Source organism: Oryx dammah, unplaced genomic scaffold (assembly GCF_014754425.2).
Source record: "Oryx dammah isolate SB20612 unplaced genomic scaffold, SCBI_Odam_1.1 HiC_scaffold_25, whole genome shotgun sequence".
Taxonomy (NCBI): Eukaryota; Metazoa; Chordata; class Mammalia; order Artiodactyla; family Bovidae; genus Oryx; species Oryx dammah.
In genome coordinates, this window is record NW_024070209.1 from 27,304,725 (window position 1) to 27,330,058 (window position 25,334).

The window sequence follows — 25,334 nt, forward strand, 5'->3', positions numbered from 1 at the left end:
TTCATAACAGCATTATTCATAAGAGCGCCAAAGTGGAATTAACCCAAATTTCCGTGACCTGAAAAATGGATAAACAAAATGCGGTATATATACATACAATGAGATACTGTCACCCACAAAAAGAATGAAGTTCTCATACATGCTATAGCATGGATGAACCTTGAAAATATTATGTGAAAGGAAAGAAGCCAGTCACAAAAGACCACACACTGTATAATTACATTTGTATGACATATCCAGAATAGACAAACCAATAGAAACAGAAAATAAGTTAGTAGTGGCCTAGGGCTGGGGAAGGAGTCGGGGCTGGAGAGTGACTGCTAATGGTTTCTTTCGGGGTGATGAAAATGTTCAAAAATTAGACAGTGCTAACAGTTTCACAACCCTGTGAATATATGAAGCATCTTTGACATGTACACTTTAAGTGGATGAATTTATGTATTTAAGTAAGGTATATGATTATATCTCAATAAAGTTGTTTTTAAAATATATGTGTCACTATACTGTGGTCTGTTAAAGCCCCCACCAAAAAAAGTGAACTTGTCTCTTGCTCTAATTTTCAGAAGTGTTTAACACTGCCTATTTTTCTGAAGCTATGCTGTTAGCATTCTATAATGCTCAGAGCAATTATATTTTCTTGGGATACTGTTCCACAATTAATATTAAATAACCCTTTTTGACCTTGACCTTTGATCATAAATGCATTTTGCCTTAAATTCTATTTCATCTCACATGTTGATGTTGCTGACTTTTCATTCATGTGGAATATTTTTCTCCAAATTTGAAATATCAAGGTTGCTTTTTTCTTGAACATGTGTACACCTGTAGCAGATTCATGTTGATGTATGGCAAAACCAATACAATATTGTAAAGTAATTAGCCTCCAATTAAAATAAATAAATTTATTTTAAAAAAAAGAAGTACCTCTTGCACATATAAGCTTCCATGGTGGCTCAGTTGGTAAAGAATCTGTCTGTAATGAAAGAGACTGCTTGCAATGTAAGAGACCAGGTTTAATTTCTAGGTTGGGATGATCCCCTGGAGAAGGAAATGGCAACCCACTTCATTCCTGCCTGGGAAATCCCATATTCTTGCCTGGGAAATCCCACAGCCTGATGGTCTACAGTCCGTGGGGTCGCAAGAGTCAGACACACACATCTCGGTGCTATATTTCATTTGTAAAAGTCTGAGATTCTATTCATAGGGAAATTTAATGCTTTCACTTTTACCTATTAGTACACTTATTTCTGTCATCATATATTTTTTTACTATACTTTCTTATTTTCTTTCCTCTACCTTTGGTTGGAATGTTAAACTTTATTTATTTATTTTTTAACTCTTATGATTTATATTAATTGTCCTATGTGTGGTTATTATTCATATATTTCAGATTATGTTTTTCTAAAAAATTAAAGAGTTAATCTATATTTGAATCTTTTTCCTGAAAAAGAGTCCTAATATTCTATCTCTTCTTTTTCTTCTACTCTCCCATGTTTAGTTGATCGGCTCCTGACTAATTTAAAGATGAACCTTATAGTTAAAAAACTATGACTTAACAGTACAAATACACTTTACTGGACATGTGTGTATTGTAAAGCTCTCTGCTGTTTCCTTACTTTGATACCACTTCCTCAAGACATGACCTCCACTTTTTGGACCTCCAATACCACACCCACCCTACCACATTAGGCAGGAGTACTAGCATAAATAATTCTTTTAAAGAAGGTCTGTAACAATCAGAGAAGCTGAATCATTATAGATCCAAAACTATTTTTATTTTCCTCTCACACTGAATTGCTGGTTTGCCTGCATACAGAATTACAGGTTCAATATAAATTTTTTCTCAACTTCAGAACTACTGCATTTCTATCTTCTATTACTTCTTTTTACCAACAATAGGGCTAATATCTACCTGATTTTTTCCTTTGTTGGTAAACTGTGTTTGCTCTCTGGAAGGTATTAAGTCAGTTCCTCCTTATTACTAGCATTCTGAAATTTCAAAGGAAGGCATCTGAGTGTAGGTCATTTGTCACTCTTTTATTCAGTATTCAGTAGGCCTTTTTAGACGGAGAAGGCAATGGCACCCCACTCCAGTACACTTGCCTGGAAAATCCCATGGACGGAGGAGCCTGGTAGGCTGCAGTCCATGGGGCCACTAAGAGTCTGACATGACTGAGCGACTTCACTTTCACTTTTCACTTTCATGCATTGGAGAAGGAAATGGCAACCCACTCCAGTGTTCTTGCCTGGAGAATCCCAGGGATGGCGGAGCCTAGTGGGCTGCCGTCTATAGGGTCGCACAGAGTTGGACAAGACTGAAGCGACTTAGCAGCAGTACAAGCAGGCCTTTTTAGAAGACTTGTCTATCTTCAGTTTGGAGAAATTTCATCCTATTATTTCTGGGATTATAACTCCCCTCCACTCTTGTTTATTTGAAGTTCTATTAGATGAATGAGGAAGCTTTAGATGGAGAAGGAAATGGCAAACCACTCTAGTATTCTTGCCTGGAGAATCCCATGGACAGAGGAGCCTGGCAGGCCATGGTCCCACAGGGTAGCAGAGGGTCAGACACGACTGAAGCGACTAAGCACAGAAGCTTTAGAAGGTACTCTATAGTGTACGACCTTTTGCTCATGCTTCCTACCTTTTTAAAACTGCACCCTAAAGAACCTAACTCCATCTTCTACTTCATTAATTTGCTTCTAGCTGTGTCCACTCTATTTCACCTATGTGTTGTTTTTTCTTTTTAAAAATCTTAACAATTAGATTTTAAAATTCTTAGATTGGTTTAATTTCATTCTATTCCATGTTTGTTTTAGAAATGTAATAACCTTTCCTATGTTACCATGAATGTTAATCTGACTTATTTCAGAGTCTGTTGCCTATTCATTGTTTCTCTGAGTACTGTTTTTTTCTTAAGGTTGGAGCCTCGTTTTTCTATCATACGTTTTCCTCAAACATTTAGTGACTCTTGGCAGCAAGGTCATTTCAGAGACTCTCTGTGTCTGTCTGTGTATAATGGTTCTGTTCACTACCATGAGCCTCAAGTAAAAAATGCGGGATATGAGGCCAGGTGTCATGTACATGTCAGGAGTTTGTCTTCCCAGGAAAAAAACTCCTTGAGCTTTCTAACAATCAAAGGCTACCTGAGGGATCACCAAGCCTCTCTGGCCTCTGTATTATACTCAATTGGGATTCACAGAAAAGTGAGGGAGAGGGGTCACCACAGGCCTAGCCATTCTATATGTACCTCCTTATCTAATCATACAGACCCCCCCACTCTTTGAATATGACTCTGGTTAGCGAACACTACTGGTCTATATACTTGGGGGGTGTGGTTCCACCACGCTTTATTTTTCTGTGGACGTGACTCATCAAGCTTAATATCTTTTAAGAATTCTTATAATTTTGATCCACCGGTGGGACCCTTTCTTGTTTTCCCAGACTATTATCAGTTGATTAACATAGTGAGTATTTATATAGGTACAGACATATATGCACACTTTTTCTGTCCTCTTATGGAATCTGGAACATGACAGCAGTGGTGGTAATGTAGTCAAAGAATAGCATGAGCTCAGCCTACTATCTGGATCACTTTCTCAGTGTCACTGCTTGCTCAAGGGTATGTACTCGAGTGTTAACATGGCTATGTCTCTAAATCTCAGACTTGTATATCCAACTCTGAGCTGATACCTCTTCTTGTATTTCTTACAGGCACCTCAAATTTAACATGTCCAAAACTAGATTACTCATCTTATCCTCACCAAATCTGCTCAGGCATCCTTATGACCCTTGCAGCAAATTCTTCACAACTCCTTTTCACTCATATCACCAAGTAGTCCCTACAAAATATATTTTATTTCTTTCCATTTCTACTGAGTGCCATTAACTTTGTCCCAGCCATTACCTTTCACTTAGAATAGTCAGTCAACATTCAAAAATACAAATCAAATCATGTCATTCCTCTGCTTAAAACTCTTCCATTACTTCTCATTGCTTTTGGAATGAATTCCACAGTTTTTCCACATTAAACACTACTCTGAATCCAAATCTGGAGACAAGGTCCCTGCTATTTACTTAAAGACCTGATGCCAACAGGTTATTAGCCTCCTGGGTTACATAAGTTTGACTTTCCCTTTCCTTTGTTCCACCATCTTGTCGAGGTATTCCATAACTTCACCTTAATATAACTTCTCTTAACTATGATGCCTGTATTATAAAACTGCTATAGTAGGGATACTCTTTAGATACTAGGTATTTTATCTATCTGTAACTAGATCAGTCCCTTTAGGAACCATCCTTGTTGAATGAACAAGTCCAGTTAAAGCTTTGGATGCCTCTTGGTTTAACTTACTATAAAATGGGAAAACTCCAGTTAAGTCCCATATATGACAGGTTAGTCCAGGCTTTGATAGTGTGAGCCTGGGTAAAAATCGTAACTACTCTTGGACATGGCTTCTTTTCCTGTCAAATGAGCAGGTGGGGTTGGATGATCTCAAAGGTCTCTCTCTTCCATTTCTAGTGGTCACAGATCCTATGATGTAATACAGTATTTTCTTAGAGAAAGTACAGTACCTATCACTCAAATTTCATGAAAATTATACAAAGGGTAATATTCTTCTTCAGGCCTAAGTGGAACTTTCACCAGAGAGGAAAATAATTCAACTTGAGGTTTCTGGAGACAACTTAAACCAATATGGATTCATTTCACCCAGATTTAGTGTCGCCCTCAATTGCCTAAGGAATACAAACTCAAGAACTGAAAATACAATAGCAACAACAATAAGCACTATTACTACTATTATTGCTACTACTACACAGTAACAAAAATGCAAGCTTTTAGCTCATACTGGGAAATGACAAAAACAAACTATAATAATCTAATAGGAGTGAAAAACAGGAAAAAAAAATAACAGTAAGTACCAAAGACTTCTTCCAGAAAGATCAATAAAGATCAGTAGTTCATGTGGGTTTACCAAAAGAGCCAACATACTCCGCTTTATCCACATCCCCTCCACTTTTATAAAAACATTAAAAGGAGAGGCTCTTCAGACTTGCATCTAACATTTTAATAGTGTCTAAACTGATTATAACTAATTCTAAGTCTTGATCAAAATCATAAACACCAGAATAAAAAACTCACTCCTTCCTTAGTAATTTATAATACCTAACTATCGTTCTACAAACTGTATAACCATTGAAAATGGGAACTTATTCCCACTGACAATTACTATACCAAGGTTTGAGTACTGCTCTCTTTATTGATGGATTTCATAAATTAAATGATCCACATTGCTTTACCTGATACATTCCAACTCCGATGTGCTTTGGCTCGATTTTCACTAGCTCAGCTAATGGATCTTGTACACGCCTTGCTATGGAAACTGAAAAAACAGAATCAGAAAACAAGTATGGCTTAATGTGAAAAGCAGTATCCAGATAATTACTATTTTAGTTTCTTATAATACAAGCAGTTATCCCTCTTTATTGTTCCCCCCAAAAGACCAACAGTTTAACCAAGTTTCAAAGTCTCCCCCACCCATACAAAAAGTGAATGCAAAACTTCAGGATTGATTATGTCACCAAAACTCCTAGGCATTCCTAAGCTCAAATGCATTGAAAGGGTTATATATTTGGAAAAACAAGTAGAACGGTTGCTGTATTTACACAATTCCCTGTTCATTCGTTAAATACAGTATGCAAGGACACCTCACAATTTAAAGAATAAGTAGATATTGTTTTATTTTTAAATAACCCTGCCTTACTATAAACATGATACACATCTTTGCATTAAATATGCTTATTAAGACTACATCTTGATAAATGATAGAATCATATCTTACTGCAATCAGAGATCAAGTTAGCTGGCTAGTGAATATACTTGTATTGCCTTGAATATGACTGCAAGATTAGTCTGGGAAGTGATCTGCATGCTAACTGCTTGGTCCTAACACATGCACAGTCCTAATTACATCCCTTTCCTGACCATCACATTGCATTTTTAAGAGACTTGAGAGTTAACTTCAAATATTGCTTTACTTGTGTCATGATTTTTACTTAGTCATCATTTATTATCACCTTTTTTTAAACAAAATCTCATAACTAATTTAGCTTATAAGACAAATTTAGTTGGAAAAAAGAAACTTAATATGAATCTTCAGTTCAGTTCAGCTGCTCAGTCATGTCTGACTCTGCAACCCCGTGGACTGCAGCACGCGAGGTTTCCCTGTCCATCACCAACTTCTGGAGCTTGCTCAAACTCATGTCCATCAAGTCGGTGATGCCATCCAACCATCTCATCCTCTGTCGTCCCCTTCTCCTCCCGCCTTCAATCTTTCCCAGCATCAGGGTCTTTTCAAATGAGTCAGCTCTTCACATCAGGAAGCCAAAGTATTGGAGTTTCAGCTTCGACATCAGTCCTTCCAATGAACACCCAGGACTGATCTCCTTTAGGATGGACTGGTTGGATCTCCTTGCAGTCCAAGGGACTCTCAAGAGTCTTCTCCAACACCACAGTTCAAAAGCATCAATTCTTCATCAATATGACTTAAGGATAATTCAGGCAACTCTTTTTTTCCCCCCAAGTAGCAGAGATGCATTGAGTATTTACATATGAACAGGATTCATTTTCTAAACACATGAAAGTTAGTCAATGTCACCTACTCATATAGAAGGCTGGATGAAATATAAACTCATTAAGTGAAAACATTAAGGATGTTAAAGGAAATTCCATGGCTGTTTTTGTGTTAAACTGTTCAAGGACTGGTAAAAGAAGCCACCTCTTAGAAGTGACTATCAGATTCTCCTGATGTGTGCCACCTCTCATCAGAGATAAGATCAACTGTAAACATCAAGTTCACTGCACAGTCATTCAAGTTTTTTTTCACATCTTTTACTAGTATTGCTAAGAGATAGTGACAATGGCAACTTGCAAAATAAGCTTAGAGAGCAATATGCTGGTATCTTATAATCTGCCTATTTCTCCCACAGAAGAGATGGGAATTCCAAGGACTTCACATACACCTATCTTATCAAATTTCACATAAAGTTAATTAGTGCAAGCTTGGAAGTATAAGTGGTTTCTTCTAATAACCACATTTACAGTTACACATTGAAACATATGTCACCAGAGACATACCTAGTATCCTCTAAAAACAAAAAAGTCAGTCCTCCACATCTGTAAGTTTCACATTCACAGATTTTGCTATGGATCAAAAATGTTTGAAAAAAAATTCCAGAAAGTTCCAAAAAGTAAAACTTGAATTTTCCGCATTCAGCAACTATTTACATTGGACTTACAACTGTTTACATAACATTTACATTGTATTAGGTATTACAAGTAATCTAGAGATGTTTTAAAGTATACTGGAGGATGTGCATAGCTTATATGTAAATATTATACTATTTTATATAAAGGACAAGAGCATCCTTGTGTTTTGGTACCTGAGAGGGGTTCCTAAAACCACTCTCCTAAGGCTACCAAGGGATAATTGTATTATTTCTTTATTCTAGCCTTTATATATATAATACAATAAGAATGAATTTCAAACATATACATACATTGCCAAAATACTTTCAGATTAAAGAAACAACAGTTAACTCGCAACAGTAAACCAAGTTAAGGTAACAGGCATCAGAACATATGCTGCATAGGAAGGCAATATTAGAAATTCAGTAGAAGTATATCAATAATACATAAATCTTTCAAATATACACCTTCAGGAAAACCCACATTATGAAAACCTAAAACTCAGAAAGTGGTTACAGCATTGTGTATAATTGGTAAGTGTGAGTAGATCCCATATTTTAACATTGCTGAGATACAAAAAAGGATTTTCAACTATTTTCTATTGGATTCCCTTCCAACAGTTCACTGCCAGTGTATCATTTGTTCATCCAAATATTGCTAAATATTAGCAACGATGGATTGAAAATGATGGTTTCTAGATGACATTAATTCTACAATGAGTCCCAAGGGCTTCTGGAGTTACAGTGTACCCAGTAAACAACCCTTGACAAAGATCTAATATTTCTAGGATTGGCATTTCACTTTCAGATGCTGTTCATTCTATGAAGTATAAAAACCAAATATGGAAGAGACAGAGGCAGGAGGAGAAAGACAGATGAATACTGTTTAAAGTAGAATTTGAAAAGTAGTATGCTCAAGCTTTGAAGAGAAGATGGAGCTGTTTTTCTGCTGGCAGGATAACCAAGAGAAACGTTATGCAACAAACAGTAATAATGATCAGGCTAACAACAGATTTCTGCAAGTAAGAGATAGATAAGTAGCTCAGGCAAAAGGAGTCTAGTGGATTGCTGATTAAGAAAACGAAGACAGAGTAAGGGTCATGGCCCCAAACGTGCAGCACACTCACATTTGAGTTAGAAAGGAAAAGGAAGAAATGGTGGCAGAGGCAGAGGAGGAGTGGTGAGGCAAGTATAGTAAAAGGAGTAGAAAAGACTTCTGGAACATGTTGAACAGAGTCACCCTGTGTCCCCGAGTTTTGACTTCTAGGTACATGTGCAAAAGAAATGAAAATACCTGTCCAAATAAAATCTTGTACATGGATGTTCATAGCAGCATTACTCATAGTAGTCGAAAAGGTGAAAACAACCCAAATATTCAACAACTGATAAATGGATGAAAAACACATGGTATACACCAGTATGGTGGTACATTATTTGGCAACAAAAAGGAATGGGGTACTGACAACACACTAGAGCATGGGTAAACTTTGAAAACACTATACTAAGTGAGAGAAGCCAGTTGGTCACAAAAGACCTCACACTGTAATGACTCCATTTCTATGACATATCCAGAATAGACAAATCTATACAGACAGAAAGAAGGTCAGTGTTTTCCAGAGACTGGGAAAAAGAGAGGAAGGGGGTACAAACTGCTAATTGGTATGGGGTTTCTATTTGAGGCAATGAAAATGCTTTAAAATCGGATACTGGCAATAGTTACACAACTGACTATACTAAAGAACGATGACATACACTTTGAAAGGGTTAATTGTGTGCTATGTAAACTGTGTCTCAATGAAGTTGTTATGTATTTTTTAAGTGCAGAATGTCCAAATGTATGGCAAATGTTACCTATTTTTTCCCACATATGATGCCAACGCTTCTCTGTATCATTGTTACTATTCACCACTGTTCAGGAAATTCTAGTTAACACAATTGGAAAAGAAAGAAGACATGATTACTGAAAAGACAGAAATTAGATTACTTATTATTATTTGCAGATGATGACTGTCTTCTTAGAAAACCCAACTAAGTCAACTGAAAAAAATATCAGAATAAGATCCAATCAGTTGGCTGGTTTCAAGACACCCACATAAAAACTGATGCTCCATCCTATGCCATCAATAACCAATAAAAAAAATATCATGAAGGAGAATCCATTCACTGTTTCTGTGTGTATGTGTGTGTGTATTGCATGTAAGAAAAATAAAAGGTGCATAACCTGTGGAAGGGAGCCCAGACTGAGTGAAGATTACCATCCTAAAAGGTAAGCAACCAGAGCTACAGCCATGTGCAGTTCCACTAAAAGCAGCATTCTCCCCTCATTTATAAGGTATCTTATATACAAAGGATAAAAGGAATTATATTGGTTTTGGTCTTTAGATCCATGAAACACATAGAATCTTAAAGCTTCCAGAGCAAATAAATGTATTGCTGAAAAGACTGTACTAAACTGTGTTGTCTTTAAAATTTTCTTTATTCTGTTACCTGAGACTATAAAGTGGAAACTTTTCAAGTCCAAAACTCACTTCATTTTTGTACTTCACCTTGCCATCAGACAGCAACAGAGGAAGATAGGTTAATCCCCATGCTGTCTTATTTCATTCAAGAACTCCAAATTAGAAATTTTTCACTAAAAAAAGCTGATTAAAATGTAATTGCAATGCTCTTAATGCACATCTTGATCCTCTAATCAGTAATTACATTTTTCAATAAGGAGCTGACAAATCTGTTGACCTAATATAAATAATCTGTATCTTGATTGCAGCACTTGTGGTGACCTGACTAGCATAAGCTTTTAAAAATTCATAGATGGTATACCTAAAAAGGGTGAACTTATTTTATGTAAATATACCCTCAAATGAGTGAAGTATCTTTTCTCTAAGGATATCAAGCTTTTTATTTTTCTTCTTTCTACACAGTCTCTATTTCTTCTATGTAGTGCATACACTCCACCCCCTGCCTCATATTTTGGCATTTGTCTTTAACAGTATAAATTTTCCTTACATGTTAAGTGAATGACGACTTTCCATCAGAGGCAGGGTACTAAAAACCTGACTATAAGTGCTTTGCTCAAAGGTGGGGTTTGTCAGTTGTGGGCTTCACTACACGGTAATTTGGCCATTTCTCTATGAAATCTCTGATCTCAGTTTCTATATGTATTTTCTCTTGTGTTGGTTAGAATCCCCTAATTTCCTGCATGGAAGTTTTAGTCCTCTCTAAGGTATCTTAAAGCTCAACATTCAGAAAACTAAGATCATAGCATCTGGTCCCATCACCTCATGGCAAATAGATGGGGAAACAGTGGAAATAGCGGCTGACTTTATTTTGGGGGGCTCCAAAATCACTGCAGATGGTAACTGCAGCCATGAAATTAAAAGACACTTACTCCTTGGAAGAGAAGTTATGACCAACCTAGACAGCATATTAAAAAGCAGAGACATTACTTTGTCGACAAAGGTCCGTCTAGTCAAGGCTATGGTTTTTCCAGTAGTCATGTATGGATGTGAGAGTTGGACTGTGAAGAAAGCTGAGCAACGAAGAATTGATGCTTTTGAACTGTGGTGTTGGAGAAGACTCTTGAGAGTCCCTTGGACTGCAAGGAGATCCAACCAGTCCATCCTAAAGGAGATCAGTCCTGGGTGTTCATTGGGAAGACTGATGTCGAAGCTGAAACTCCAATACTTTGGCCTCCTGATGTGAAGAGCTGACGGATTTGAAAAGACCCTGATGCTGAGAAAGATTGAAAGTGGGAGGAGAAGGGGACGACAGAGGATGAGATGGTTGGATGGCATCACCGACTCAATGGACATGAGTTTGGGTAAACTCCAGGAGTTGGTGATGGACAAGGAAGCCTGGCGTGCTGCAGTCCACGGGGTCGCAAAGAGTGGGACATGACTGAGAGACTGAACTGAACTGAACTGAAGGTATCTACAACATCAAGTTAATAACTATTTAATCCTTTTTTTTTTTTTTAAATAGGTATTCCCACTCTTGTATATAACCCATGTCTTCTGGTGCAGAAACCTTCTATTTAATCCTCTCTAGAGAACAATTTTCCAGTCTTCTGCAAAAGTGGAAGGAGAGTTACTCAGCTTTGTGGACTAGGTCTAATTCATTTTTTTTTACTGATGTGAAATTCACATAACATAAACTTAACCATTTTAAGGTGTAACTCTCACTGGTATTTAGTACACTTACAATATTGTGCAAACCACCACCTCTATCAAGTTCCAAAATATTTTCATCACCCCCACAGGAAACCCCGAACACATTAAGCAGTCCCTCTTCACTGTCCCCTCTTCCCAGTCTCTGGCAACCACCATCCAGCGCTCTGTGTCTGCAGATTTGCCTATTCTGGACATTTCATATATATATATAAAATCATACAATATGTGACCATTTATGCTCAGATTCTTTTGCTTAGCATGTTTTCAAGGCTCATCCACGTCACAGCACATATCGTTACTTCATTCCTTCTTATGACTGAAAATATTACTTCATCATACAGACAAACCACATTTTATCTATTCACCTGCTGATAGAGATTCAGCTACTGGACCAATGCCAGTTTTGGGGTATTGTAAATAGTGCTGCTATGAGTATTTGTGTACAAGTATTTGCTGAGTACCTGTTTTCAATTTTTTGAGTATATACCTAGAAATGGGATTGCTGGGTTATATGGTATTCTATGTTTAACTTGATCTCATTGTTTTTTTAAAGAGACTTTTAATCCATCTTCTTATTTTAGACCCATTCTCAGCCCTCCCAAGATACTTCTAACAGTGCTTGGTGTATTCCCTAAGTCCTCAGGGTTTCTGTGATCTATTTCAGGTTAGTTCTGTTTTCAACAATGCTGTCTTAGTATTCCAATTTCTAAAGCTGGCTAGATTTCAACTGATTTCCAGCTTCAAAACTATTGTTGCTATTTTCTCTTCCCCATTCTCCTTGTCCTAGTAGTTTATGCCTTCATTCTATCAAGTTATTGTCATTTTAATGAGATTTCAGAAGAGAGTGAAGGATATTTAAACTTCATTTTAAATCAGAAGTCCAAAATAAACATTTTAATACCAACTATCTACCATTCTACTCATCCAATTTAAATCCTGTCCACCATGAGTGTACATGCGTTCCCAAACATGATGGATTCATGTCAAGGTATGGCAAAACCAATACAGAATTGTAAAGTAAAATTAAAAATAAATAAATTAATTAATTAAATAAATCCTGTCCATATAATGAATTTATTATGAGGGGAATGAAAGTATATATAAGGATAACTTCTGTTTTCAATAAGCTGATAAACTGGTCAAAAAGATAGTAAGATAAAGGTCACTTTCTTACATATGTTTAACACTTGTAAGAATGTTGAGGTTCTCTTATATTTGATACAGTAAACTTATGGAGGGTTGAAAGGTAAAACTCACACCCATAGGCAGATCTCAAATGAAGTGTAAAGTCATCTCCAGCATCAATCACTAGGAAAGAGAAAGACTCCCAGTCAGAAAACAGGAATTGAAAAGGAAGTGAGGCCCTAGAAAGTCAAGAATGGAGACTCAGTTTCAACATTTGATTCCAGGTCCAGACACCATGAAGACTCAAAATGTCTAGGTAGGTATTTTGAGTTGATATGGATCAAACAAAGTCGTTGCCAGCATGGAAACAAGTTAGACAAAGAAAGAAGGCACATCTGCAGTGAATCACAAACTGAAGACAGCTAGGTTTTGAAATCAGAGTAATTAGGACTATATACCAATTCCCTTTTTTATTATTTTCTATTTTCACAGTCTTATTAGAGTATTATAATTTTGTTCCCTTATAATACTGTGCAGTTATGGATCCACACAGGCCAGTAGTAGAAAGGAAATAGCAGCAAAGGGGAAGTTTGAGGGACTGCCACCACCTATGTAACACTTTTATCAAATGCCCTGTTAGATGGCTATCTTTCAGTGCCAACTTGGGAGGGAGGCTCTGAATTTTATTTTCTGTAAAGTATTCCTTTATTTTAAAAGTTAAATATTATGTACACACTTACTTGGCTATGTGGCCTCTTTAAGCCTTGGTTTCCTCATCTGTAAAGGGGGAGTAATAAATGACTCAGGGCAATTGTGAGAATTAAAATAATCCTGGTAATGTATTTACCACAATGTTTCACATATATTAAGTGCTTAAAAAGATTAGCGTTAGTAGCTCCCACTATGATTACCCTAGCTATTCTTCCTCTTAATATTTTATTACTATTTATATAAGACAAATATCAAAAGAGAACATGGCAAGGAGGCAGAGACCCCACTGAGTTGGTGTGACAGGGAAAAGTTTCACTGAAGAAGCAAGAATTTGAGCTGGGATCTGAGTTTGAAGAGATGATCACTGTAGACAGGTGACTGTATCAAAGAATGAACAACTGAAAGGAAACTACAAATTCTTTTGGATTACAAAAAAAGTCTTTAACTTTAGATTAATGCAAAAATTTTCAAATACCTATCTCCAGGTATAAATTTCAAGAACAGTCAATGAAATTTAATGAGAATCTTTTAAGGGGAAAAAATTAAACAAGTCTATTTCCCCTAATTCGGCATTTCCTAAAACTGGGGAGTTATGATACACAAACTACTAAATATAAAATAAACAACAACACTATATTGTACAGCAATAGGAATTATAGCCATTATCTTTTAAGAACTTTTAAGGAGTATAATCTGTAAAAATACTGAATCACAATGCTATACACCTAACAAATATAATACTGTAAATAAATGATACTTTGATTAAAAAGTAATAAATCAGTAAACACACACACACAAGTCCTTTCTAACAAAGCAGTCTAAATATCCACCTATTACACAGAAAAATGCTCTGACCAGATCTAATTACTTTAATTAGATGTCTCAAAATATCTTAATTCCTTCATACACAAGATTTAAACTATTTCCACAACACAGAAATCAGAGCAATTTTATACAACTAAAATCAAATAAGGCTGATTGAAACAAAACACTAATGGCAATTCATATTAGCAAGACAAGAGAAACTGATCATTCAGCAAATATTTTGCAATGGACTGAAAGTCTGTAACTGTTTATGCATTTGCACTTTAAATATTTTTATGTTAACATATTACTTTCCTCCAACAAAAAGCTGTAATATTTCATAATAATAATGAGAGCTGAGAGTGTTTTATTGTACTATTAACTCTCCAGCATTTAATTTTACTAATAATGTTTTGGGCTAATTTTTCACCATACTCTAGAATACTGTGCAATGTTCCTTAAAAGCAGTTTTCTTCCACCTCTTTTCCATAATGCCCAGTATTATTCCATTCAAACACTTTCTTTCTAATATGCCCATAATACAGCTTCTAAAATTTCTTAGATATTTAAATATTTTGTTTGCTACTAATTTAAGTCCAAAATACTAAAATCACACGCTTTTGTGATGGTCCATAGTTTCTTACCTGCACTTCTCAAATTAGGGTCCAGTCCTGGCATCTCTTTGTTAGCTTCAGGGCTGACACTGTAGACTGATGCTCCTGCTTCACTGACGATACTGAGAAGAAAGAAAAGGGGAATATCATTCGCCAAACTTTCTGCCTGCCCCCAAAAAATAAATGAATGAGAATAGGTATTATAAGAGAACTGAAGGGCAAAGCACTCTCTTTAAATTTCAGTGGTATCCATACCACTTGATTATTCATTAACATAAGTGATTAAGCAATGTTTGTTTCTTCACATAGGAAATACACAGGCTTAAATCCATAATGAATGCATTCAGTTGTTTTCTGTCGGTAGTAATAAGAGTTTATAAATGAATACAATGCATACTCCTCCATGAGGCCAACAAAATTTTCAGAATACTTAGCTTCCCTTGTGCTTATGATCTTTTGTAGACTGACATTTATGACTCTTGTCTGAATTAATCATTCTAAAGCATGTTGGAAAGTACAGACATGTATGTGGATATGTGCATATGTGGATACACACAAAAACTATTTCTATAAATGCTACCCTGTTGTTGTTGTTTAGTCGCTAAGTCACGTATGACTCGTGGCTCCATGGACTGTAGCTCTCCATCCATGGGATTTCCCATGTAAGATACTGGAGTTGGTGGCCATTTCCTTTTACAGAGGATCTTACCGACCCAGGGATTGAACCTATGTCTCCTGCTTGGCAGGCAGATTCTTTACCACTGAGTCAACTTGGAAGCCTTCACCATTACTATTACTTGGTTATAATTAACAACAACAATGTGAAAAGGAAGATCAGACACCACACTTCTTTTCAGGAGGGTTTCAAGTCATCCTTTCAGTAAACTTGAAACATTATCACTTTAGGCAGGTTTTAAACCATTTCTTGTTTCTTTTAATCAAGCCATCATACAACCTCTTTTTTTCTTCTCTGGCTCCATATACTTTACAAACCACACTGGCAGCACTCTCTTATAGAGGACAGTTGTATAGAGGTTGACATTTGTACAGTTTATATAACATTTTAAAATTATGGGCTTTCTTTAAGATATATAAAAAATCATCTACTTTAAGTATTTACAATACTTTTGGTTCTCTACCATGTGACTATCTAGGTGTCAAGATTCAAAAGTAGAAGAATGGTGGTGCTTAACTTTTAAGCTACTCTTAGGAACCTCTCCCTTTCTTGCTCTTCAGCAGTTACTTCAATTATGAGACAAGTTGAGCAGATAACTTCTAACATATTGCTCCACTATAACCACTCAACAATGATAAGTAAATGTGAAACAGTTAGTTTACTACTCCAAAGAGTTCTTTGCAGAACTCCTAATTGAACTTTGATGATTATAAGCCACTGAGACTTGAGAGGATTACTTGGGGCAACAAGAAGATTTATATATTTTTTGCAAACAAGATCTATTATTCCAAATTTCCTAACAGGGAAAATGAACACTCTTCAATTGGAAAGCGAGGCTGCTCATCTTGTTCCTCATCAAACCCCCATCAAGATACAGTAAGAGGTGCATGTTATATACAAAGCACAAAGCCAACCCCTTTGTGAAACTGAGGATAAGTAAGAATATTCAGCCACCAGCCATGGAAAATTTAGTTTCAAACACAAATGAACACTCAGCCTAACAAAGTTCTTTTCCAAAAAAGAAAAAAACCCAGAGTATCCGTGACGTGCAGGCAGGACCAATTATTAAGAGAAAAGAGTATTTTAAAAAATCTTACCATAAATTTATTTTCTGTCATTGCCAGAAACCTCCAAAATTACCACTATTTGAGCAAAGGGAACTTAAACGGTAAATAAAAATTCCAATTAACTGTGGGCTTTAGCAATTGGGTACCTGAGAATTTTCTGGGTGATTCACTGTCTCTTGGAAGTTATAATTCTCAAAAGACTGAGGGAAACTGTTGCAAAGAAAAACACTCAGATAATAAATATTCCTCCAAATACCATACTGCCACTTCTTTAAAACAGAGGAATACAAAACAGATGTGACACGCTGCACCCAAAGATTTGAGATTAACATTAATATTAAATCAATACAAAATGTAGTAAATTTCATATACTTTAGTTACTAGATAGCATGGGTCCAATAAACAGTTCAGAACTAAGTGCAGATCAGGACGCTTAAATAATCTAAATGAACAGAAAAACCTCAACACTGATTACTTCAATATAAAACATATAAGGATCTGAGAAGTGTATGTAGCAAGAATTAAATGAAATAAATCAAGCTGGGAGTGGTGAAGATTTTTTCCAGGAGAAGCTGCTAAGAACAAAAGTTACAGCATTTGCCCTCTTCCTTTTTTTTCTTTCATATTTAGAGTTTAAGGATAGATATTATATGTGAGATTTTACAAGGCGCTCTGCTTATTAGGAAGTTTCCCAATAAAATATTAAAAAATTATTCTAATTATCTCTAGCATATTTTGAGGAAAGCAAAAGTAAACTCTGCACAATATCCAGATATCTAACATTTAATATGTATCATATATCACAAAACAAATTTCACTCAGGTGTAAACTAATTAGGCTCATAATCTTAGCAATTTGATTATTTTATTTATTTTGCCATAAAACAGACAAGACTTTGAGCAAAATTTATAATTTTGGGGAAATTTAACTAACACAGTTCTATCTAAACTCAAAAGTTTTAAGATTATTACAGTACTTAAAATACCTTCAAATTGCTTGTTTTGACAAATGCATAAATAAATAATATGGTATCTCAAACTTCAAATATACAAAACTACATTTCAGAAGCTATCACTGTACTTTTATATTGTCCCAGATCTATAAGTTAATGTGCTAATTCTCTAGAATGAAACTGATCATTCTTAAAGCACTTTATCTAAATCAGCACTATACTAGAGTCTTTCTAGGTCTTTTATTAAAAAATTAAAAAATATATATATATATAAACCACACACAACCTAAAAAACCAAGTGTAATGCCCGTAATATAGATGCATTTACTTTTAAATTCATTTAAAATGTTTTAAACAAAAAGTCTGCAAGTGAAAAACACTAATTTTTGTTATTGCAAGTAAAAGTCAATGCTGTTACATAAATCTGTAAAATAAAATTTATTTACAAAAATAAATATAATTTATTAAAAAATATATTTAGACCACATAATTTATTTCTACACATTTTTTATAAGTCTCTTCTACCAAGAACCGAACTGAGCTGAATTGAACCAAGAAAAATTGCACATTGATGACTCTTTTAGGGCCACACTTGCAAATACTTTTCTTACAGTGACTATTCATTCTGATAGTAAAAGAATGGTAATTCCTTTTGCCAAATTGAGATGAGAGAATTACTTTCATGAGAGAGGAAAACAAGCTGTTTGGTTTTTTTTGTTACTGGGCTAATAGTTTTCACATTCATTTACAAGGTTGCTTGAAGCCTCAGTATGAGTCTCCTCCTCTCTTCTTATTTCCCAGATATGAAAATAGCTTTTCTGTTTTTCTTATTTTAAAATAAATTGCATGCTCCCTATGTTGAAAATTTAATTCAAAGTTAATCTACTTAAATGAAAACACAATTAATATTTAGTAAGACATCAAAAATCACCTAGGACATATTTGCTTAAACTAATAAAAGCTGATGTTTTCAATTTTTATAAAAGTGTACTAGAATTTCTTATGTTTTATCAATATCTAGCAGTTTCCTTTTCCTCCCTCCTTCTGCCTACCAAAAAAATATGTACTAAAAAGTTCTGATGCTAAATGCATGGCTCATTTCACTAAAGTCTTAGAAATAATTTATCTAAAAGTAGTTCTTCTAAATTTTCAGACTGAGAAACATTTATATGAAAAGAAGGTAGGTAAATGACTTGAATTTCTCAACAAGTAAGACAAAGTGTCTTAAAAAGTTAATCATTTGCTTTCCTATGAGGTAATCTGTTCTGAAGTATGAAAGAATAGTTGTTTGTATTTTGGGGATAGGAGTCAAGGCCAAAAACTAAATCACCATAAATAAGGATTTACTGTTTAAAGAATACTTATTTTTAAAAAAATCAATTTTAAATTCCTTTATTTAGTGATGAACTATCATTTCAGGGAGTCTCAAATGAGCAATATCTAGTCACTTTAAAAACTGAGGTGGGAATTCCCTGGGGGGTCCAGTGGTTAGAGGACTCTGTGCTTCCACTGCAGGGGGCATGGGTTCGATCCCTGGTCTATCCCTGGTCGAGGGAACCAAGATCCTTCAAGCCTTGCATACGGCCAAAAAAATATAAACTAAGGTAATCTGGTGATCCTAAGGATGCCAGGAAACAAGATCCACACTGTTAAGGATGTTTAAACTGTAAAACTCTTTTGGATGGTAATTTGAAAATAAAGATCAAGTCACAAAAATACCCATTCTTTCTGAACTGGCTAATATATTTTTAGGAACTTATATGAAAGAAATTTTAATTTATACAAAAAAATAAATAGTGCTATGAATCATAGCATGGCTCTGAATGAAAGAACCTGAAATCAGAATGCCTATCATTAAAGGGTTCTTTAATGAAAAACTATACTGTCATCAGAAATTATTGTTGTGAAGCATTAAGTGGAAAGGCTGGTTATAAAACTATGACATAAGACCAATTTTGATATTTTTAAAATATAGGTATATAAAAAGAAAAAGAAACATTTATGGTAATGTTAACAGTACTTAACTATCAGTTATTCCTTTAAATGAATTTTTGTTTCTTTAAATTTTTCTGCAATAACTATATTTATTTGTAAAAATAAAAAGTTTATAAAATTCAAGTTTTAAATGACCGTTGTTTACTTGGCCAAGAGATCTGATATCACATAATATCCAACATTCTTTTAAACCAAACTTTCTTAGAAAATTATGAAAGTTATTTTGAACTTAAATGTGGGTAAACATCATTGGTTAGTAATAACTTCCAAACTTGGCTCCTGTGAGACCTCAAACAATAATATGATATTGTTTTATAACAAGAATAGTTCTCAATTTGTACATACAGGTCAAAAAAACAAAGGCATGATGAAAAATTTTACAATATAGAATATATTTTTTGTCTTTAAGTTATAACTTAGTCCTTAGCCTGTGAATCTATCCACCAAGTGAATCAATCCACCAAGTGAATCACCACAGCAAAATCAATTCACTATCTACCACAAAAAAGATGTGAGGTGACTTGGTTATACACCCGGAAAGTAGTGTGTGGAAAAAACACACACTAAAAGCAAAATATGGTGAAACAGAAAAAGAGCAGAAACACACAACCTCAAAATTACAATGACACCGAAGGAATTTACCTGTAAGTATGTAACACTAGCACCATCTGGTGGAAGACCAGTTAGAAGCAATTCTCCAACTATCAGCTTTTTTAGAAAAAATTCTGAGTTATCTTTCAAAGAATGAGCATTTTCCAAAGAGAATGAGTCTAGCAACAGTAGAGTAATTACACAGAGGACCCATAATAAGCCTATGAGAACTTAAAATGTCTACCAAACAGAGGGTGAAATGTACCCTGGGATGGACATCTCATCATATCCACAAAGCAGAGTTTCAACCATACAGAATTCTCTAGGCTACTTTTCCTTCAGTATCTCATATCATATCAGATGAACACTGTTATCCCACAAAAGAAACCTAAAAAGGACAAACCCCAATTAGCAACTTCCAAACAGAATTGTAATTTGGAATTTGGGGTTCCTCAAAGTACCAGCTACCTACTCTCCTGGCCTATAAACTCAACAACCATACTCAGGCCACAGGAGAATCTAATTCTGGCTTATGTTACTGAGCTGCTACAATGTACCACAATGTGTCAAAACAATTACATTTAAATCACTTTTACTGTTGTCAGTGGGCCATTCAGAGATAAAGATGACAAAAATCACTGGTACCTTCAAATGCCGTCATGGGGAAAGCCAATCAACAAACTGAGGGACAAAGACACAGAGCTTCTTTCCATTTGTAGGTGGTTGGGTCCCTCTACTGAGGCAAAGCAGTTTCTGACAAAGAATAGAACCAGCAGAAATTGTGGGTCTCTACCACTCTCCAGGGTAAGCATTCCTTTCATTTTCTTTCTCCCTTCCCTTCACTGTCTTCTGTTTCCCTTGGAGGCGAGGTGGGGGAGGGGAGATGGGGGGAGGGTGGGTGGGAGCCTCCTTTCTACCCCCCTCCCCCATCTACATTTGAATCCAACATGAAGCCAATACAAATACTGCACAATACCATTAAAGGAAGCTCACGGAAAAGACAGTCACAGGAGCAACCAAGCAGGAGGTCTGATGCTTAAGTGAGTTTACAATGGGTACATGGAGAAGGGCCCCACTGTACCAGGACAAGAAAAGCAGGCTCAAGGAGTAGAACACTAACGATGGAACAGGCTGCTGTTTGCAGCAATACTGTAAACATTTCATGTTCGCTACTAACAAGTTCCCAAAACTAAGAAGCCAAGGAAGAAACATTCATCTAATTTTACAATTAATTGTGCTTTGGTCACCATTTTGAAATGTCCTGATTTTAAAAACATGATGTCAACCTCCCTACCATCCTTACTGCCCAAACATATCAAAAAGCGTGCTTCTCCTGATTCTTGCGGTTAACTTCAAAACTGTCAGATTTTAAGGCATTTGATTTGTATTTACTCATATAATAATAGATTATCTGTTTGGTTATTCTTGTTCAAATGTAATTCTACATTTAGATATAAATCTAAGAGTATGAATTAGCGTTTTCTTACAAAGGGAGGTTTACTTTTTCTTTTTTATGCCTTCTATCTTTTTTAAGCTTAAATAGATCTTTGGGAATTTATTCACTAATAAAATATGTGGAATTCAGACTGCTATAGCATAGACTTTTTTCAGAATGTAACTTATTGCAAGATATATTATTCCTCTATTATCCATCCAATAACAGAAGTCAGAATGAGAATTACCAGCTTAGAGGGTTATAATATTTTGCTAATAATAATGCTGAATAATACAATTGAATTATTAAAAGTTTTAAGAACAAAAAAAAAGAGAGAAACAAAGAGAAAAAGACAATGAGAAATAAAATAATTACACAGAGAGACAGAAACTGAGATATACTTTACCAGCAGCTAACAGCTCAGTTCTTTTTACTTATAGTTGAATAAAGTTTTGGAAAAAATGATGGTTTGTGCTACATTTCCCAATATTCTCCCAAATGCTATTGCTGATAATCTCAGTGAACTCCACTAATAAATCATACATATTTTATAATTTTTAACACCATTACTCATTCCTCCTTTCTTTCCTTGTCTTATGTTTGTTTCTACCTCAAACCCCCCACCCTGCCAACCCCTCCTTTCCTTTGACATGAACTTATACCTCTGCAGAAGTCATCCCACCCCCCGTTTAATGGTGACCTTATCTACAAACTTCACCTAACACATTCACCAACCAGCAGTCTCCAGTTTGAATCATCAGACCCTTTTCTGGGACAACCAAAAAACTTCAGGATTTCTTTGGGCCACCCAGATAAAGCTCAGGGCAAAAGAAAGAAAAAACACACAAACCCTGAAAGCACACGCCAAATGTAAGATGACGACTCTAGATTAACCGCTTTTTCTAATCGTGCTTTTCAAAAGTACACTGAACAGACAGAGGGAAAGAAGGAGTTATTCAGTTCAGCAGGCTGCTCCATTTACTTCTTTATCTATGGTCAGATCTTTACTTTTTTGGGATCACTGCATATTTCTGGCTCCGCTATATTATACTGTGTAAATATTTAGGAGAAATAATTCCTTTCAAGGATCTAAACTTCTACTGTCGTTATGGCAAATGAACCTGTTTATGCTATGTTCGTTAAGTAACAGCAAGTCTAAAAGAACACAGGGATTTACTAATATATGTGGTACACAAACATCACAATCATAAAGCTTCTCATAGGGGCATATCAAGAACATGAAAGGCCAGTTTATTTTTACTCCCACTGCCCTGTAATTTTCTTTAACTCTATTACAACAGTCCTTAATTCAAACCTTTCCTACAGTTACAGTAACAGGGTAGACTGAATGTATGTAAGCTGTACCCAAACTACCCACATCTCCATTTAACCTTCTTTGATTCTCATGTGGTTATCAAACTCAAGGCTGCATCAGAGTCTGTGGAAGGTTGTTAAAGCACACACGTCCAGAGTTCTGGCTTTACTGGCGTGGAGAATTTGCATTTCTAACAAGTTCACTGGTGATGCTGATGCTGCTGGGACCATACAGGTTTTAAACCTTTACTGAGGTATAATTTACATTTCATAAAGTTCACCCATCTTAAGTATATAATTCAATGTTGTATGACCATCACCAAAATTCAGTTTCAGCATATTTCCATCCCCAAAAGATCTTTTGGTGCCCATCTTCAGTACTCATCCCCAACCCCAGGTATTCACTAATTTACTTTTTGTCTCTAGACATTCACCTGCCTGGACATATCATATAAATGGAATCATAAAGTATGTGGCCTTTCTGTCTGGCTTCTTCACTTATCATAATGCTTTTGAGATTCATTCATGCTGTAGTATCACTACTTCTTTTTTATTGCTAAATAGTATTCCACTGTTCTAGAAATAATGCATTTTGTTTATCCATTCATCAGTTAAAAGAATTTGGGGTTGGTCCAAGTTTCTGATATTGTAAATAATGTTGCTATAAATATTTATTTACAAGTCTCTGTGTGGGCGTACGTTTCATTTCTCTTGGACACATTCCCAGGAGGGGAAATACTGGGTTGTAAATCCATGTTTAATTTTTAAGAAACTGCCTCAGTTCAGTTCAGTTCAGTCACAGTCATGTCCGACTCTTTGCGACCCCATGAATCGCAGCAGGCCAGGCCTCCCTGTCCATCACCATCTCCCGGAGTTCACTCAGACTCACGTCCATCGAGTCCGTGATGCCATCCAGCCATCAATGAATAAAGACTCCAGTTTGTTCATTTCCTAGACAATACTTGCTGTTGTCTGTCTTTTTGACTACAACTATTCTAGTGGTCATGAAGTGCTATCTACTTGTAGCTTGTTTTACATTTATTAATTATTGATGATGCTGAACATTTATTCAATGTCTTTGTTGGCCTTTCCTAATCTTCTCTAGTGGAATATCTATTCAAATCTTTGCCCATTTTTAATCGGCTTGTCTCATCGAATTATGTGTTCTTTGCCTATTCTAAGTACAAGTCCATCATCAGATACATAATTTGCAAATAGTTTCTCCCAATCTTTGGCTTATCTTTTCATTTCTCTAATGGTCTTTTGAAACATAAAAGTTTTAAATTCTAATAAAGTGTACGACTTTAAGAACCAGTGTTCTAAAGCCTCAGGGAGGCGTGCCAGGGCACGCGCTCAGCCGTTGCGCGGAGGAAGGAGGCAGAGCCGCACAACCGCTGCCTGGTCGGCTATCGGCTATCGGTCCATCCCGTCCACCTGTCTGCCCGCCCAGCGGCAGGGCTTCCTCCGCCATGGGAGTGCAGGTAGAGACCATCTCCCCTGGGGACGGGCGCACGTTCCCGCAGCATGGCCAGACCTGCGTGGTGCACTACACGGGGACGCTGGAAGATGGAAAGAAATTTGACTCCTCTCGAGACAGAAACAAACCCTTTAAGTTTGTGCTGGGCAAGAAGCAGGTGATCCGAGGCTGGGAAGAAGGGATTGCCCAAATGAGTGTGGGTCAGAGAGCCAAGCTGACTGTCTCCCCAGACTATGCCTATGGTTCAAGAGGGCACCCAGGCATCATCCCACCAAATGCTACTCTCATCTTTGATGTGGAGCTTCTAAAACTGGAGTGACAGGAATGGCCTCCTCCCTAAAGTCCCTATTCTCCAATGTGCCATGGAAAGATACTGCACCTCCAGCTACCTACGAGTCTGTATGGAGCTTTTCCTGATGTTCCACTACTCTTCCTATAACCATCTTCCCTAGTTGAATGTGTTCTGTCACTAGCTTCACTCTTCTCCCTTCCTCCTCATGTGTGCTGACCTGAACTAGTTGCCATAAACCTCAAGTTACTCATTTTAGTTTGTTTTTGTTTTGGGGTGAAGACTGAGTTTTAGTTCTTTGGCTCTAGGTTTTCAGTTAAGTATTAGGTATTAACACCCACTCCAATGTTCTTGCCTGGAGAATCCCAGGGACCGGGGAGCCTGGTGGGCTGCCGTCTATGGGGTCAAACAGAGTCAGACACGACTGAAGCGACTTAGCAGCAGCAGGTTATTAACAGCACAAGTAATGGAGTAAGTTTAGAGCAAGAACTGGTGTGTGGAGTGGGCGGGACAAGGGTATTATTTAATTTTGCCTTGGATGAAAGTTTTCTCTATTATATATTAAACATTCTTACTGCTGCATTGCAAAGCCATAGAAGACCTGAGATGCTTTTCAGGGCCAAACTATTCTCCTAGTTGAGAGATGTCCTTGGGCTGAATTAAAAGCCCTACCCAAAACTAAAGTGGGAACGAGGAGAGCCTTTGCCTCCACTGCTCTATCCCCCAATCCTCCCCTTAAATCTTCTGCCTTTTGAAAGAAAACTGTTTTCACTGAGATGTTGGACACCACAGGTGTCTGTTCCAAGACCGACAGGGACCTCTGATGCCTTCTTCAGGGCCTGCCTTTTCTCCATCCTGTGCTTTTTT

At 36.3% G+C, this 25,334-nt stretch overlaps 2 protein-coding genes across 3 annotated transcripts in view; one reads left to right on the top strand and one right to left on the bottom strand.

Annotated features, from left to right (window-relative positions):
• The window catches only part of SRBD1 (S1 RNA binding domain 1), a 231,318-nt gene that overhangs the window by 85,979 nt on the left and 120,005 nt on the right, over positions 1-25,334 (bottom strand). For both annotated transcript variants that reach the window (XM_040224734.1, XM_040224735.1), the window contains exons 15-16: positions 14,702-14,793; positions 5,302-5,384 (exon numbers count right to left, since the gene is read on the bottom strand). In XM_040224734.1, coding sequence (XP_040080668.1) covers positions 5,302-5,384; positions 14,702-14,793 — 175 coding nt within the window. The remainder of the gene's footprint in view (positions 1-5,301; positions 5,385-14,701; positions 14,794-25,334) is intronic.
• LOC120851728 (peptidyl-prolyl cis-trans isomerase FKBP1A-like) lies at positions 24,138-24,635 on the top strand. Its single transcript, XM_040224736.1, has one exon. The coding sequence runs from the start codon at positions 24,171-24,173 to the stop codon at positions 24,495-24,497; it is 327 nt and encodes a 108-aa protein (XP_040080670.1). The 5' UTR covers positions 24,138-24,170; the 3' UTR covers positions 24,498-24,635.

Bases quoted from the DNA above. Each gene is read 5' to 3' on its own strand.
- LOC120851728 (XM_040224736.1), top strand. From the start codon at position 24,171: ATGGGAGTGCAGGTAGAGACCATCTCCCCTGGGGACGGGCGCACGTTC.